The following is a 16,273-nucleotide window of genomic DNA, read 5'->3' as shown; positions in this document are numbered from 1 at the left end:
GGCTGAGGCATTGCAAGACCAGCCTCAGCAATTAATCTCAAAATAAAAAAGGGCCTGGGGATGTAGTTCAGTGGTAGAGTGCTCTTGGGTTCAACTCCTAGAGGGGGGCAGGAGTTACCTATCAGATGAGCATCTCTACCTTGGTCCTCTTTAGATTTCTTGGCCTTCAGTATACCCCCTCTAATCCAGTATTATCAGTACAGCCAGTCTTTCTGAAACATACATCTAATCATATTATCCCATACTATAAACCCTTTAATGGTTCAAGAAAAATTTTGAACAATGCAGATAAGGTCTATAACAAATGATCCCTGTTAAAAACTAAATCCTTTCTCTTATTTCTGTTCTCTGCCTAGCATTAATTGTAAGTCCTCAGCCTTACCCTCTAGGTTCCTACATATGCTGTTCTATCTGCAAACTCTCTTCCTTCTAAACTTTTCTTCCTACCATACACACACATATGGCTATATCAACTGATACTTCTCCTTTTCTTCTTTTAGGAGCCTTCATGACTTCTAAAATTAGTCAGGTATACAATGAGGTCCTCAGCATTTCATATCTACACTTTTCTTACTTTTAATTAATCTCTATCATAAATGCTGATGGTCTATTAAGACAGTAAGTAGCCAGACACAGTGGGTGCATTCCTATAATTCCAGAAATTCAGAGGAAGCTGAAGCAGGAAGATTGCAAGTACAAAGTCAACTTCAGTAACTTAATGAGACCCTAAGCAACTTAGCGAGACTTTGTCTCAAATTTAAAAAATAAATAAATAAAAAGGTTTTTTTGGGGGGGGTGTATCTCAGTGGTAAAACGACCCTAGATTCAATCCCCAGTATCAAAAAAGAGTGAGTATCACGAGCATACTGATTATGCCTATTCAAGCTATATTCCCCAGTGAATAGCACAGCAATGGATAGTGGACAGTCAATAAACTATTTGTTGAATAAATTAAGTGTGCACTGCTCACATCTTTTGAATTAAATATATCTAGACCTCAAAAAAATATACCTAACTAACCACGTCATCAGTTTATACAGCCCTTTAATGCAGAAGGGATTTATTTTCTATCACATAATCTATGGAGGGAATGATTTGAATAAAAATACACCATATTTTGTAAAATGTAAACTTTAAGAAAGGTTAACTTGATTGTTGAGACTTAGAAGAAATTTTAAAAAGATTACACTGAGAAAATTCTTAACACATAGTGAAAAGAGACAATAAAAGGAGGGTTTTTTTTATTCAAAGTTATAACTGGATAAGTAGATTTGTTTACAACCATTTTTGTGAAATACTTTTTAAAAAAATACGACCAACTTCTTTGCAAACAGCAGACACATACCTCAACTATGATGACCTAATTTTTGGTGGATTATGTACATGATTAGGCAGACATAGGCAAGCTCACACTGGTAAATTAACTATCAAATGCTCAGTCAAAACTCCGTTTGTGGCCCCCGCTTCTTGATCGATTTCTGTTTCCACTTCGTCTTCTACCATCTTGTCGACTTCCTGACCGACTTCCCTGTCGACTCGGTCTACCTGACCGGCCACCAGATCGACCACCTGATCGACCTGACCGGCCAGACCTGCCACTTGACCAGCCACTCCTTTGTCTGGAATTAGAAGATGTATTTCCATCATAATACTCTTCGATTTCAGGTAATTTGGCTGGCACTGAGAGTATCCAATCTGAATCATGCCACTCTGCCTGTTAAAGGAATTTACAGGATTAACAGAAATGCAAAATTGAAACCATAAACAAGCAAAGAATACTTTTGCATGTCCTTTATCCGTTAGCCAAAGATCATCTATCACTTAAATCCAAAGTGTCTGGAACAAAAATGAAAACCAAAAAATAAGCAAAAAGAAAACATGTTCAGGGCTGGGATTGTGGCTCAGCGGTAGAGCGCTTGCCTAGCATAGGCGGGACCCAGGTTCGATCCTCAGTACCACATAAAAATAAAGGCATACCAACAAAGATGTTGTGTCTGCCGAGAACTAAAAAATAAATAAATAAATATTAAAAATTCTCTCTCTCTCTCTCTCTCTCCCCCTCTCCTCTCTCACTCTCTTTAAAAAAAAAAAAAAAGGCATTGTGTTGTGTCCATCTACACATCTACACCAAATAAATAAATATTTTAAAAAAATAGAGCATTAATAAGCATTCCATTATTTTGAAGAGATATACTAACAGAAACAAGATATACTACAGCCGATAACAGGGATTAGAAATCTGTCAACAGTAACCAGGAACTAAAAAATATAGCAACTGAAAACAATTTACTAGAGTAATCAACTCAAGATACATGAATCAATGGTATGGAGACAGTGCTCGGTAGTAGAATGCTTGCCCTGGGTTCAATCCCTAGTGTTCCCCTATTAAAAAAAAAAAAAAAAAAAGGCAGCTCATAAGAGCAGTGCAATGTATTATCTTGGTAACTTAACCACTGTTCAATATGAGCACAAGTTGCCAAGGGAAGTCAATGTAAAATGCCCTGTTGATAAGAATGAGAAGAGAAAAACACCCATATAAATCATTGATAGGTTTGGCAACATATGAGCACAGTCTTAAAAATGCACAAACCAGGGCTGGGGTTTTGGCTCAGCGGTAGAGCATTTGCCTCACACGTGCAAGAGCCTGGGTTTGATCCTCAGCACGACATAAAAATAAGTCAATAAAAATAAAAAATAAAGGTATTATGTCCAACTACAACTAAAAAATAAACATTAAAAAAATACACAAACCTTTTGGCCAAAAGTCATATTAAAAAATTCATCTTAAAGAGATTAAACATGGCAATGCAGGAAGAATTACCTATATCAATATTCTGGGCAGTTTTATTTATAATAATAAATTATTGGAAATAGTCTAAATTTCAGAAAACAGAACATTGGTGATCAAAGTTGAGCCACTATAACAGGGCATCATAAAAAATAAGCAACTGTAGCCAGGCATGGTGGCACATTCCTGTAATCCCAGTGACCTGGGAGGGCAAGACAGGAGGATCCCAAATTTGAGGACAGCCTCAGCAACTTAAAGAGACCCTGGCTCAAAATAAAACAATTTAAAAAGACTGGGGTTATAGCTCTGTGGTAGAGTGCTGGCCTAGCATGTGAGGCACTGGGTTCTATCCTCAGCACCACATAGACATAAATGGAAAAGGTACTGTGTCCATCCAGAACTTACAAAAAAAAAAAAAAAAAAAAAAGGTGGGTAGGGGGAGGCAAGGAATATAGCTCAGCGGTAAAGTGCTCCCTGGGTTCAATTCCCAATACCCACCCCCCAACAAAAAAACAGTATCTAATTGAGGTAGAATGTATCCATGATATAATGCTAATATTTAAAAAGACTTCAAAATTGCTGGGCACAGTGGCTCAGGCCTGTAATCCCAGAGGTTCAGGAGGCTGGATCAGGAGGATCACGAGTTCAAAGCCAGCCTCAGCAACAGTGAGGCACTAAGCAACTCAGTGAGACCCTGTCTCTAAATAAAATACAAAATAGGGCTGGGGATGTGGCTCAGTGGTTGAGTGTCACTGAGTCAATCCCTGGTACCAAAAATAAAAAAAAGACTTCATAATTAATCCTATTCTTGATCCAAAATATGTGACTATATAAATATACAAAGGTATATAACAAATTGTTGGACTCTAGTAGTGGACCTGTTTCTTCAACATATAAAATACAAGGAAATTTTTTAGAAAAAGAAAGGACATCCTACAAATTGAAAGAAAAATAGAAAACATCAAATTACAATATATAAACTTTATGGACTTTATAATGAAAAATTTTCTGGAGTGCTGGTGGTGTAGCTCAGTTGAAGAACACTTGATTAGCATGTGTGAGGCCCTTGGATCAATCCCCAGCACCAGGAGAAAAAATGGGGGAGAAAATAGGGGAAATTTAAATACAAAATATTCAGGGATTATTGTTTCAGAGGATTTAAATATGATACTACGGGTATACTTTTTAAATATATGAAAATATTTATGGTTGAAATGATAGAATGCTTTAAAAGACACAGGGAAAGTGGATAGAAACAGAGATGAAACAAAACTAGCCATGAGCTGGGCACAGTGGTGAATGCCTAAAATCCCAGAGGCTTGGGAGGCTGAGGCAGGATGCAAAAAGGAGGGCGCTAAGCAACTCAGTGATATCCTATCATATCCTATCTCAAAATAAAATACAAAAAAGGGCTGGGGGGAAAAAAAAATGGGCTGGGGATGTGGCTCAGTGGGCAAATGTCCCTGAGTTCAATCCCTGGTACCAAACAAACAAACAAACAAAAAACCACACAAGCCATGAATAGCTGAAGCTGATGACATGAACATGGGAATTCAGACAATTCTATCATTTTATTTGATTAAAATATTTATAATAAAAAATTTTTGATTATGAGACAGACTGGATATTTCATATTAAGGAATTCTTAACTGACTTAGGCATGATAATGATAGAGTAATTATGTTTTTCAAAATAATCTTTTAGAGAAGGATATAAATTTTTTTTTAAATACCTGTAATTTTTCTGACTCGGTTGTAGGAACATCAAAGCAAACACCCTAAAAGCAAGCAAAATAAAAATATTTTTATCTAGATGTATGAGTTAATTTTTACTAATAAACTAATATTTGCTGATAATCTTTGCTATAAAAATATTAAGTGTATTCCAGAGTATCTGCTTAATTATATTCTAAATCAGAAAAGTAACTAAATACAATATCTAATAAGAATCTACTGGGGCTGGGGTTGTGGCTCAGCGGTAGAGCACTTATCTAGCACATTCGAGGCCCTGGGTTCGATCCTCAGCACCACATAAAATAAATAAATAAGGGCTGGGGATGTGGCTCAAGCGGTATTGCGCTCGCCTGGCATACGTGCGGCCCCGGTTCGATCCTCAGCACCACATACAAACAAAGATATTGTGTCCGCCGAAAACTAAAAAATAAAATATCAAAATTCCCTCTCTCTTAAAAAAAAAATTATTTAAAAATTAAAAATAAATAAAATAAAGATATTGTGTCCAACTGCAACTAAAAAATAAATATTAAAAAATAATATATTTTTAAAAAGAATCTACTAATAAGACTCTAGAATATTCTCTAGCATTATTTTTTCAATCACTATAATTTTATTCCATGTCCCTTATAAAATGATCCTTCTAATCAATTCTTTAAAAATTTAGTGAGGGACAAGGCACAGTGGTGCACACCAGTAATCCCAATGTCTAGGGAAGCTGAGGTAGAAAGACCTCAAATTCAAGGCCAGCCTCAGCAATTTAGAGACCATCTCAAAGGGCTGGGGTTGTGGCTCAGTGGTAAAGCACCTGCCCAGCACATGTGAGGCCCTGGGTTCAATCCTCAGCACCACATAAAAAACAAACGAATAAAATAAAGATATATATATATAAAAGTTACCTCATTAAAAAAAAAAAAAACTGGGTTCAATCCCCAGTACCAAAAAAGAGGGACAAAGAGAGAGGGAGGGAGAGAGGGAGGGGCAGGTAGTGGAGATATAACTCACATGGTAGAATGCTTGCCTAGCATGCAGACAGCTTTGGGTTGGATCCCCCGTATCACAAAAATAAACATAATTTTTAATTTCAAATAAAATAAAATTTAGAGCCAGAAAGCTCTGTCAAAAAGGTAGAAATTTGGGTGGGGCTATAAGTTAGTTGGTAAAAGGCCCTGAGTTCTAATCCCCAGAACCACAAAAACAAACAAAACAAAACAAAACAAAAAAAAAGTGGTGGAATATTTATCATATAATGATACTTATGTAGCCAGAGATGTTTCCTCTTCAGTCCTGGTTGAAAGTTAATTTAATACTCAATAACTAGTTTGGTCTATGGATCTGCTTTACCTCTCCTCTATGTTTTTTTGTTAATGTTTGTATGTTTTCCCTATTTGCTTCAAATCTCTGTTGAGCAGAAATAACAATAAACCTTTAAAAAGATGATTATTTCCAATAAACAATTTAGTTAATAAATTCTATGTTAGAATAAGCCTACCTATGTAGCAATGTTAGATAAATAAATATAACATCTTTTCTCAAAACCATTAGAAGAAATCACAGTCACTAAAATTATGGTTTTATGAGCACAGTGGCACACACCTCTAATTCCAGCAACTCAGGAGGCTTGCAAGTTCAAGACCAGCCTTAGCAACTTAGCAAAACCGTGTCACAAAATAAAAACTCAAAAGGACTGGGGAACGTATCAGTGTAAAGCACCCTGGGTTCAATTCCCAATACCAAAAAAAAAAAAAAGATTACAGTTTTATATGCTATATAAATAAATGTTGAAATACTTATTTAATTCATACTATTAAAATTAACAACAAATAAATAGCAGGTTAATTATAACAGACAATATTGTGTGTTGTCTAAACTGTATACCTATTTAACTGTTGCAATTATTTACTCTTAGAAAATAAACACACACAATTACACGATATTGATATCAAAGCAGAAGCTTAGATAACTTGGGTTTTAGATAATCAAACCAGGGTTGGAAATGTGGCTTAGAGGTAGAGCATGCACAGACTCTTGGTTTGTTCCCCTTGGTTTGCACTGTGGGGGCGGGGCAGGGAACAGAAAGACAAACCCCACAGAATGATTTATAGCTCTAGAGAAATGAATTAATTATATAATTCCCCAAATTCAAAACTGGAAACAAACCAACACTCAGAAAAACAGAATTATTCATCCCATTAGGCTATTGCTTATAAATACTTGTGGTCATTGATTAAAAATCTTTTGGATTATCTAGAAAAGCCTACCATATTTCCTTTTAGGAGGCACATTCTTGTAATTTGGGACACAGCATTACTACTCAGCTTTCTGTTAAGTTCTTTCCAAGCACAGGTGACATTCTGTATTTCTTCAGGGCTTTCCAGAGTCATTGTCACAAATCCCTTAAGGGGGGAAAAAAAAAGTCACATTATGTTTGGGAAAAAAATCAGTAGCAGCACAGGACAATGAAGTTCTATCTCTATAGACCTTTATGACTTAACTGCATTTCTTATGAACCAACAGTATAACATGGCTGCTAAAAAATAACTTCTCTGAAACTAAATTAAAAGACTAATGTTTAGGGGCTGGGGCTGTGGCTCAGTGGTAGCACACTATCAACAAATAAAAAAGAAGACTAATGTTTATAGATCTTTGAAAGTATCATCTTTCTGTGCAGTGTTGTAAAGACTATATTTAATTCTTACCATCATGCTTTATAAGAGAATTAAACAAAACAGCATCAGAGAATGATAAGGTAGTGAAGACTAAAGGAAACACTGAAAGAGTTTTTAAAAAGTTACCTTGGAGTGGAAGAACATAAAAAAAAGGAAAAAAATCTCTCTGAACTTTTGAAGTACTATACTAATTAAGTATACTACTAATTAAATAACCAAAAATTACTTGTTTTGTAAACCTTCACGGAACAGCAAAAGGACCATCATGAAGAAGATAAAGAAATGTAAAAGGAGAACAAGCTATTATAGAATGCATCAGGGTTATTGGGAAAGACCTTTCTGACTGGGGATGTGGCACAATGGTAGAAGCCCTGGGTTCAAACACTAGCACCACAAAAAAAAAAAAAAAAAAAAAAAAGACTTCTCTGATATGGTAATGAATGAAGTCAAGGAGGAAGCGATTATGAAGAGGTAGGTTAATGTTTTGAGTAAAATTAAATAGGTTAGCCAGGTGAAGTGGTACATATCTGTAATCCCAAAGACTCAGGAGGCTGAGAGACAGGAAGATGTCAAGTTTGAGGCCGGATTCAGCAAATTAGTAAGACATTGTTTCAAAATAAAAAGGACAAGGTATGGTGGCACATGCCTGTAATCCAGGAACTCCGGAGGCTGAGACAGGAGGATCATGAATTCAAAGCCAGCCCGAGCAAAGCAACTGAGTGAGACCCTGTCTCTAAATAAAAATACAAAATACGGCTGAGGATGTGGCTCAGGGTCGAGTGTAGTATGGGGATACAGCCCAGAACTAGAGCACACCTGAGTTCACTCCATAGTACTACAAACAAAACCAATATGGTTTAAATATTGTTTTAAGATATTATACATTTAAGTATTCGGTGAGTTATTGGGATAGAATATCTGCTTGATGCTAAAAGTATCACCCCACTAATTAAGAGAGTAAAATATTCTTTGAAAATGAAAATATATGGCAATTGCCAACAAACAAGCAATCAAACTAAGTATACTACTAAAGCAATATGACATATGCTTCTTGATATGATTCACTATGAAGTATACAGTTTTATATATAACATACCCTTGCCAAAAAACATTTAGCCTGAATATAAAATCAAGCTTTGACATATGCAATGTGACTCTGGATAAAGGCAAAAATAAATTATGCAAGAAAAATTTTGGACAAATCCAGAAAGTGAGATCTTCTAACAGACAACTGACCTAACTCTTTACAAATTCAAAGTCATGAAAAATAAAAAAGATGGAAAATTGTTCTAGACTAAAAGATACTAAAAAGACACAACAACCAAAATATAACATAAGAACCTTAACTAGAATTCTGATTTTTCACACACACACACACACACACACACACACACACACACACACACATACACACACATACATAAATGGAGAAACAATTGGACATATGGTTAACTTCCAACAAAATGACATTTGGGACAACTATTAATATCTGCCACAAGAAAACCATCAGATGCTCCATCTGCACTCATTTATGCTACACCAAATGTCACAAGCAAATTTATCTGCCCTGCCCCATTTTTCCCTCCTCCCGGCCACAGGGATGGCTGCCCAGAATTACTCTGCCCTATCATTCTAATATCCTGTCAACAGGCTATTATTGTCTTATAAGGATTCCAAGACCAAATTCATGTGCACTCTTTTCTTTCTCTACATCAGAGAGATTTTACTGATGAGTCTCTGCATACTAGGATTCTGCTCACTTATACCCAGAGAAGTAATAAATCTTTAAACCACTTGCTACCAATGGCTCTTATGTGTTTTTTTGTTTGTTTTGGTACCAGGGATTGAACTCAGGGACACATCCTCAGCCCTATTTTGTATTTTATTTAGAGACAGGATCTCACTGAGTTGCTTAGTGCCTTGCAATTGCTGAGGCTGGCTTTGAACTCGCAATTCTCAGCCTCCCCAGCCCAAACCATTGGGATTATTGATGTGATATATTTTGATATCTGACACCAACCTGGCAGTGGGCCATGTCAGTCAGTGTTATACACACAGATCCTTCCACATAGAATCCCTACTTTGTATTCTACTATGTTATGATGTCACCTGCACAGAATCTGTTTCTCACTTTGCATGATTTCATGGCAACAAAATGAAGTATAGATTCTGTTATGCAAGTTTCAGTTTGCACAGTGCTGTGCAAAGTGAGGATTTCCTATATTTTACTCCACATACACATTTTTGAAATAAACAAATCTGCATATTTATTAGATATAAGATGATTAATATAGAACTATTATTTTTTTTTGGTGGTGCTGGGGACTGAACCCAGGGCCTTGTGCATGCAAGGCAAGCACTTTACCCAACTGAGCTATATTCCCTAGCTCATTTTTGTAGGTGAGACTATGATACTGTGATTATGTAGACAAGAATCTTCATCATTAAAAGAAGCAAGTTGAAATACTTAGGAATAATGTCATAATGTTTCAACTTACTTCCAAATGGTTTAGCAAAAAAAAAAAAAAAGTATATTCAAAAACAAAGCAAATGTAACACAATATTGACAGTTGTTGAATCTAGGTCATTATTTATTGCAATATTCTTTCAATTTTTTTTTTTTCTGTAGGCTAGAAAATCTGGAAGATGGCTGTCAAAAAAAAATTTTAGCAAAGTGTGGTAGTGCAAGACTTTAATCCCAGTGGCTTCGGAGGCTGAGAAAGGAGGATCACAAGTTCAAAGCCAGCCTCAGCAAAAGCGAGGCACTAAGCAATTCATTGAGACCTTGTCTCTAAGTAAAATACAAAATAGGACTGGGGATGGGGGCTCATTGGTCGGGTGCCCTTGAGTTCAATCCCAGATACTGCCTCCATCACACCTCCCAAAAAATTTAGGGGTGGAGGAAAATGAGAAGGTCAATTTCTAATAGAGCAAAACAGTTTTCTCTGCACAGAAAGTGCAATTTATTGAAGGGAGTAAATGCAACACTAATTGATTATGCAATCACTGCTATAGCTCAATTTTACCCCTTTCCCAACCAAATACAATTATTTCACAGACTTCTACCTTATCAGAGGTGATCAAAGACCGTGGTTCAAAGCTTGATGCACCAGAAATGTGGGCTAATGCTGCAGCCAATGCATCCACTGCCCCTTTCTCTTCTATCAGTCTCTGAGCTGATGGTCGGAAAAAATCAACAGCAGCAAAAGAAACAGAAGCCAGAGACCTACGGTTTAAAAATAGTAAATTTTCTTGGTCATGACAGGGAAAAAAAGATGAGATAATGAATGGGAAAAGAAAGAGTAATGTTTTCATATATTTTACTATTCATATAGTAAAATCTATACTTCTGCTGGTAAAACTGGTGATTAAAATTTTCTGATATTTGAACTAGAAGAGCTTAAAGATGAATAGCCTAATACAAAAGCCAAAATTATTCAGCAAGGTCAGAAAGCATACCTGATGGCATCCATGCTTTTAGATTTAACTAAATCCATTGTAGAAGGAACACCTACACGTTTAAAAGTAATTCCCTGAAAATGAAAGAATTACATTAAAGAAAAATGGAATTTGTTACAATTAATTCCTAAACTAATATAGTTTGTTGAATTTCCATTTCTTGGAAGATTTCCAAGTCTTAGTGGATAAAAAGATCTGCTTTTTCTAATAATCTATTATAAATTTCAAAAAGTGAAAACAATTTTTTTGAATTGACCCTTAGTTACAATTATGGAATTTGACTTGCAAAACAAAGCTGATACAAAAAAAAAATTATTTAAATCAATCAACTTTTTCCCTTATTACTCCCATCTCACTTTACAAAGTTTATGAGATAGTATATAAAAAATATTATAAAATAGGAGAAAATGTGAAATACCACAAAAAAAATCTGGAACACAGAAATTGTACAATTTTTATAGACACTGGCTATTACATAATTATATTATGGCAAATATAATTTTAATTTTAAATTATTATACCCAAACAATGTCACAGTCACCCATTTATAATTCTGTAATGGTGTATGAAATCGCAACACACTTATTTCAATAACAAGGGAGAAATTCAAGAGAAAAATGAGAAAGGCAGCTCTTCTATCTTCACAACAAAAGCTGTATTGAAACAGTCTTGCAGCTAATATAAATTTAGCTCTCCACATGCTTCACATCCAAATGCAGCTTAAACTGAGAAAAGTTAAGAAGATCTATTTGTGAGAACAAATATAAAAAGAGCCCTTTTCTAAGGCACCATTTAGATAATAAGCCTGAAAAATAATTCAACTTTACTTACTGCTTTTTGTTCCACATATCTTAGTTGACCTCTTTCTCTTGGTTGATAAAAACATATGCAAATTCCAGTCCGACCAGCTCTACCTGTGCGTCCAGAACGATGGATATACGACTCAACATCCTGAAAATTAAAAAAGGAAAACACTTTTTAAAATTATGACAAGCTCCACAGTAATCCCAACATCCAAATAATGAAATAATCAAAATAACAATAATTAAATTTTTATTTCAATCCTGTTGTGCTTTTCAACATGCCAAATAATTTATATGCTAGAATTTTGGGATACAGGGGATGCTTTTAAGCTTTCTAACCATCTCTTCCAGAGTTCTTAACATAAACTTTATATAATTCTTTTATATGATTTTGTTGATCCAAATTTCAAATTCAAAAAGTGAAGTTAATCACTGAAAAGGCCATCAGATTCGGATCAATTTAACACCATAGTAACAAAAAAACACCTGAAAGCAAGAATGATGGACATATTTTTCATATTTCAAGCAATACTTGTAAATAAGATAGCAATTTATAAAACTGCTCTTGTTTTCCCCAGACCAAATCTCATTTCCTACCTGTGGAGGAGAACTTTGAATCACCAGGTCAACTTCAGGAATGTCCAAACCACGGGCAGCCACATTGGTTGCCACCAAAACTTTGAAACTACCTTCTCTGAAGCCTTTTAGTGTAATTTCTCTTTGTGACTGTGCAATGTCCCCATGCAAACACTGAGCATTCTATTGAAAAAAGAATCACAATTACATATACAGTTCGTACTTGCAACTGATAGCACCCTAACATCATTCAGTCAGTGCTCTTTTTATCTTTTAATTTCCTTTTCTCAATGACTATAACAATGCATGCTAGTTTTTTTTTAAATCAAACATTATAAAAATATTAAACTAAAACATAAAAGTGTCCCTAAGATCACCCTCTTAGAAATAATTTACTACTATATGCCTGTAATTCCAGCAGCTCAAGAGGCTAAGCAGGAGGATCTCAAGTTCAAAACCAGCCTCAGAAACTTTGCGAGACCCTAAGCAACTTAGCAAAACTCTGTCTCAAATTTTTAATAAAGGGCTGGGGATGTGGCTCAGTGGTTGAATGTCACTGGGTTCAATCCCTGGTACCAAAAAAAAAAAAAAAAAAAAGGAAATAATTCATTCCTAACACTCTGTCATTGTTTTTTTATTTATTTTCTTACAGTGCTGGGGACTAAACTCAGGTCCTCATTCATGCCAGGCAAGCACTATACCACTGAGCTACAACCCCAGCCAGCAGATTTTTTTTTTTAAATACATATACATATTATCCCATGTTATCTACATACACTAACAGATAACACAGTTTTATATTTTGGGGTATTAGGGTTTTTGTTTTTTAAGTACTAGAGATTGAACCTAGGGGCACTCTACCACTGAGCTTCATACCCAGACTTTTTAAGTAACGAATTTCTCTTTTTAAAATCCGAGATAGAGTCTTGCTAAGTTGCCCAGGCTAGGCTCAAACTTGGGGTCCTCCTGTTTCAGCCTCCTGAGTTCTTGGGATTTACAGGCATATACCACTGTGCCTAAACCACAGGCACAGTGTTTCTGTATAAAAAGGAATCATATTTTATATATACTGTTTTGCAACCTACTTAAAAATTTTAATACTATAATATAAACCTTTTTTCAGATCCATATGGATGTAGTGAGTGGCACTTACTTTAACAATATCCCACTGATGAACATTTGAGTTTTATCCAAATTTTCACCTTTAGAAATGACACTGTAGTGAACAACTTGTACTTATATTTCTGGATACCTCTGTACATGTGTTTTCAAAAGATTATATGTCTAGAAGTTGAATTTCTGGTTCAAAATTAATGAACATTTGGGGATAGAAATGTAGCTCAGTGGTAAAGCAGATGCCTAGCATGCACATCTGGGTTCAATCCCCAGAACCATAAAAAATAAAAAAGAACATTGAGGGTCTAGAGATATAGCTCAGAGTTGGTAGAGTTCTTGCCTCACATGCCCAAGGACCTGGGTTCAATCTCCAGTAACCACCCATAAAAAAAGTAAATAAAAATATAATAATAGGGGCTGGGGATGTGGCTCAAGTGGTAGCGCGCTCGCCTGGCATGCGTGTGGCCCTGGTTCAATCCTCAGCACCACATACAAACAAAGATGTTGTGTCCGCTGAAAACTAAAAAAAAAAAAAAATATTAAAAAATTCTCTCTCTCTCCCTCTCTCTCTAAAAAAAAAAAAGAACATTGAACAGCTAACTACTGACAAATTTTTATGAAAAGAAGTTGTGCCCCATTAACTTTTTATATACTGCAAGAGTTGATTTCATCATACCCTACCTGCCCTATATATTATAAATGATAACCTTTGTTAATCCAATAGGCAAAAATAACTTTCTGCCAGGCAATGGTGGCACACACTTGTAATCCCAGTTACTAAAGAGGCTGAAACAAGAGAATCTTGAGCTCTAGAGCAGCATGGGCAATTAGTGAGTCCTTTTCTCAAAATTTACAAAAGAGTGAGTTAGAGTAAGTACTTTGCCTAGCTTCAATACCAGTACTGCGGGGGAAAAAAAAAAATCCCCAATGCTGTTTTAATTTGTACTTTTGTAATTTATTTATTTATTATTTTTTTAGTGGAGTCCTGGGGATTGAACCAGAGATGCTCAACCACTAAGCCACATCCCCAGCCCTTTTTATTTTTTATTTTGAGACAGAGTCTTGCTAAGTTGCTTAGGTCTTCACAAAGTTGCTGATGCTGATTTTGAACTTGAGATCTTCCCATCTCAGCCTCCCTGTCACTGGGATTACAGGTGTGCACCACTATTGCACTTCTGTTATTTTTAGCAAAGCTGAACCTATTTAAACTAGGTTGATCTTCCATTTGTGCTCCAAATAATTTTCCTAATACTATGAATAAATTACCTTGTATTCCTTGCCACTATTAAAAAGTTCATAACAATGATTTAACCCCAACAGTACATGCCTTAGTATCTAAACTTACTGCATAATGAGTGAATTCACTGTGTACCTGCTATGTGCCTGAGATTGTATTAGTTTCTGGAACATTCATAAAGAAATAGTTTAGAACACACAATTTGATAGGTATCTTCAAACCAGTACAATAGCTGGGCACTGTGGTGCATGCTTGTAATCACAGTGACTCAGGAGGCCAAGGCAAGAGGATCATAAGTTCAAAGCCAGCCTCAACAAAAGCGAGGCACTGAACAACTCAGTGAGATCCTCTCTCTAAATAAAATACAAAATAAGGCTGGGGATGTGGCTCAGTGGTTGAGTGCCGGAGTTCAATCCCCAGTAACCAAAACAAAACAAACAAACAAACAAAAAAACACCTAACAGTATGATATGTGTCGCGACAGGTATATATTTACATCATGCTACAGAAATATCTAAGGGGAAATCTGACTATTATTATTTTGGAGGTACTGGGGATTGAACCCAGGGCCTCATACTTGCTAAGCGGGAAACATGTCTGAAACTGAGACCTGAATGATAAATAAAGAACTAGGAGTTGGGGCTGGAGTTGTAGCTCAGCGGTAGAGCACTTGCCTAGCATGTGTGAGGCAGGGTTTAATTCTCAGCACCACATGTAAATAAGTAAATAAAATAAAGGTCCATCAACAACTAAATAATATTAAAAAAAAAAAAAGAACTAGGGGTCATGTACATGAAAGAACAGAAAGCTAGGAAGTTTCAGGTTAGAAATATCATACATAAATAGTATGTCTGGGGAACTACAAATGTTATAGTACACTACTACTGAAACAGATTAAGAAGGGGTAAGTGATAAGAGATGAGACTGGGAAAGGAATATGAACTTACATCTTAAGGACAAGGTGAAACAATTAAATGATTCTAAAGAAAACTATCACAAACACATTTATAATATAGAAAGAATACTCCAGCTATAGTGTATCTATACACTATATCACTATATCTATAGACAAAACACAAACTGCAAAAATTCAGAAGAGATGTCAGGCCCTAGGATAGTGATAATGACCACCTATTCACTCAACAAATATTCAGAGACATACTACATATCAGGCATCAGGATTTAAAAGGTGAACACACAAGGGGACTGAGGATATGGCTTAGTGGTAAAGTGTCCAGTATGTGTGAATGTGTGAGGCCCTGAGTTCAAAGGCCAGCACCACTTTAAAAAAAAAAAAAAAAAAGGTGAACATGGTAAGACTGCCTGTCTTTATGGTCTTCATACTCCAGTAGGGGAGAAGGACATGAAACAAATAATTAGACACAGAAATAAATTTATCCAGCAAGTGTAAAGAATGAAGCATCAGTCTAAGAATCAAGAAGCACTTATCCAAACCTGACCTAGTTTGGGGCACGGAAGGATTTCCTGAAAAGTGATGCTTTGGACTGAGATGTGAAAGACAAGAGGAACTTGCTAAGTGAGGTAGACTGCAAGTTCAAGAGCCCTGTGGTGACATGAAGCATAACATGTATGAAGAGAGTGCAAAAAATGGGGAGCAAATGTGATAATAAGATGAGGCTAGAAAGGTAAATAGGGTAACTGAATTTGAAAACTATTACTTGACAAAATTGGGAGGATTTGGTATAGAGAATAGAAATGAAGTACAAAGAAAAAAAGACATTTATGATTCCCATGTTTTGAGTTTCTGCAATGGAAGTAGAAAATAAACTAATAAACCATAGGAAACAGAATGCAAAAATACTCATCGATAACTGAATTGCAAATGGTGAGGAAGAAAAGTCAGGGGGTAATATATAAGTTTCACTTGGGCT

At 35.7% G+C, this 16,273-nt stretch overlaps 1 protein-coding gene across 3 annotated transcripts in view; it reads right to left on the bottom strand.

Annotated features, from left to right (window-relative positions):
- Positions 1-1,238: 1,238 nt before the first annotated feature.
- Positions 1,239-16,273, bottom strand: part of Ddx50 (DExD-box helicase 50) — a 35,346-nt gene continuing 20,311 nt past the window's right edge. For all 3 annotated transcript variants that reach the window (XM_026394640.2, XM_026394641.2, XM_026394642.2), the window contains 7 exons: positions 12,050-12,211; positions 11,481-11,600; positions 10,650-10,723; positions 10,257-10,416; positions 6,783-6,917; positions 4,521-4,565; positions 1,239-1,714 (listed from right to left, as the gene is read on the bottom strand). In XM_026394640.2, the coding sequence (XP_026250425.1) occupies positions 1,436-1,714; positions 4,521-4,565; positions 6,783-6,917; positions 10,257-10,416; positions 10,650-10,723; positions 11,481-11,600; positions 12,050-12,211 (975 nt within the window). In that variant the 3' untranslated portion in view covers positions 1,239-1,435. The remainder of the gene's footprint in view (positions 1,715-4,520; positions 4,566-6,782; positions 6,918-10,256; positions 10,417-10,649; positions 10,724-11,480; positions 11,601-12,049; positions 12,212-16,273) is intronic.

The sequence above is a fragment of the Urocitellus parryii genome, chromosome 5 (genome assembly GCF_045843805.1).
Source record: "Urocitellus parryii isolate mUroPar1 chromosome 5, mUroPar1.hap1, whole genome shotgun sequence".
Taxonomy (NCBI): domain Eukaryota; kingdom Metazoa; phylum Chordata; class Mammalia; order Rodentia; family Sciuridae; genus Urocitellus; species Urocitellus parryii.
This window is presented reverse-complemented; position numbering and strand designations above follow the sequence as displayed.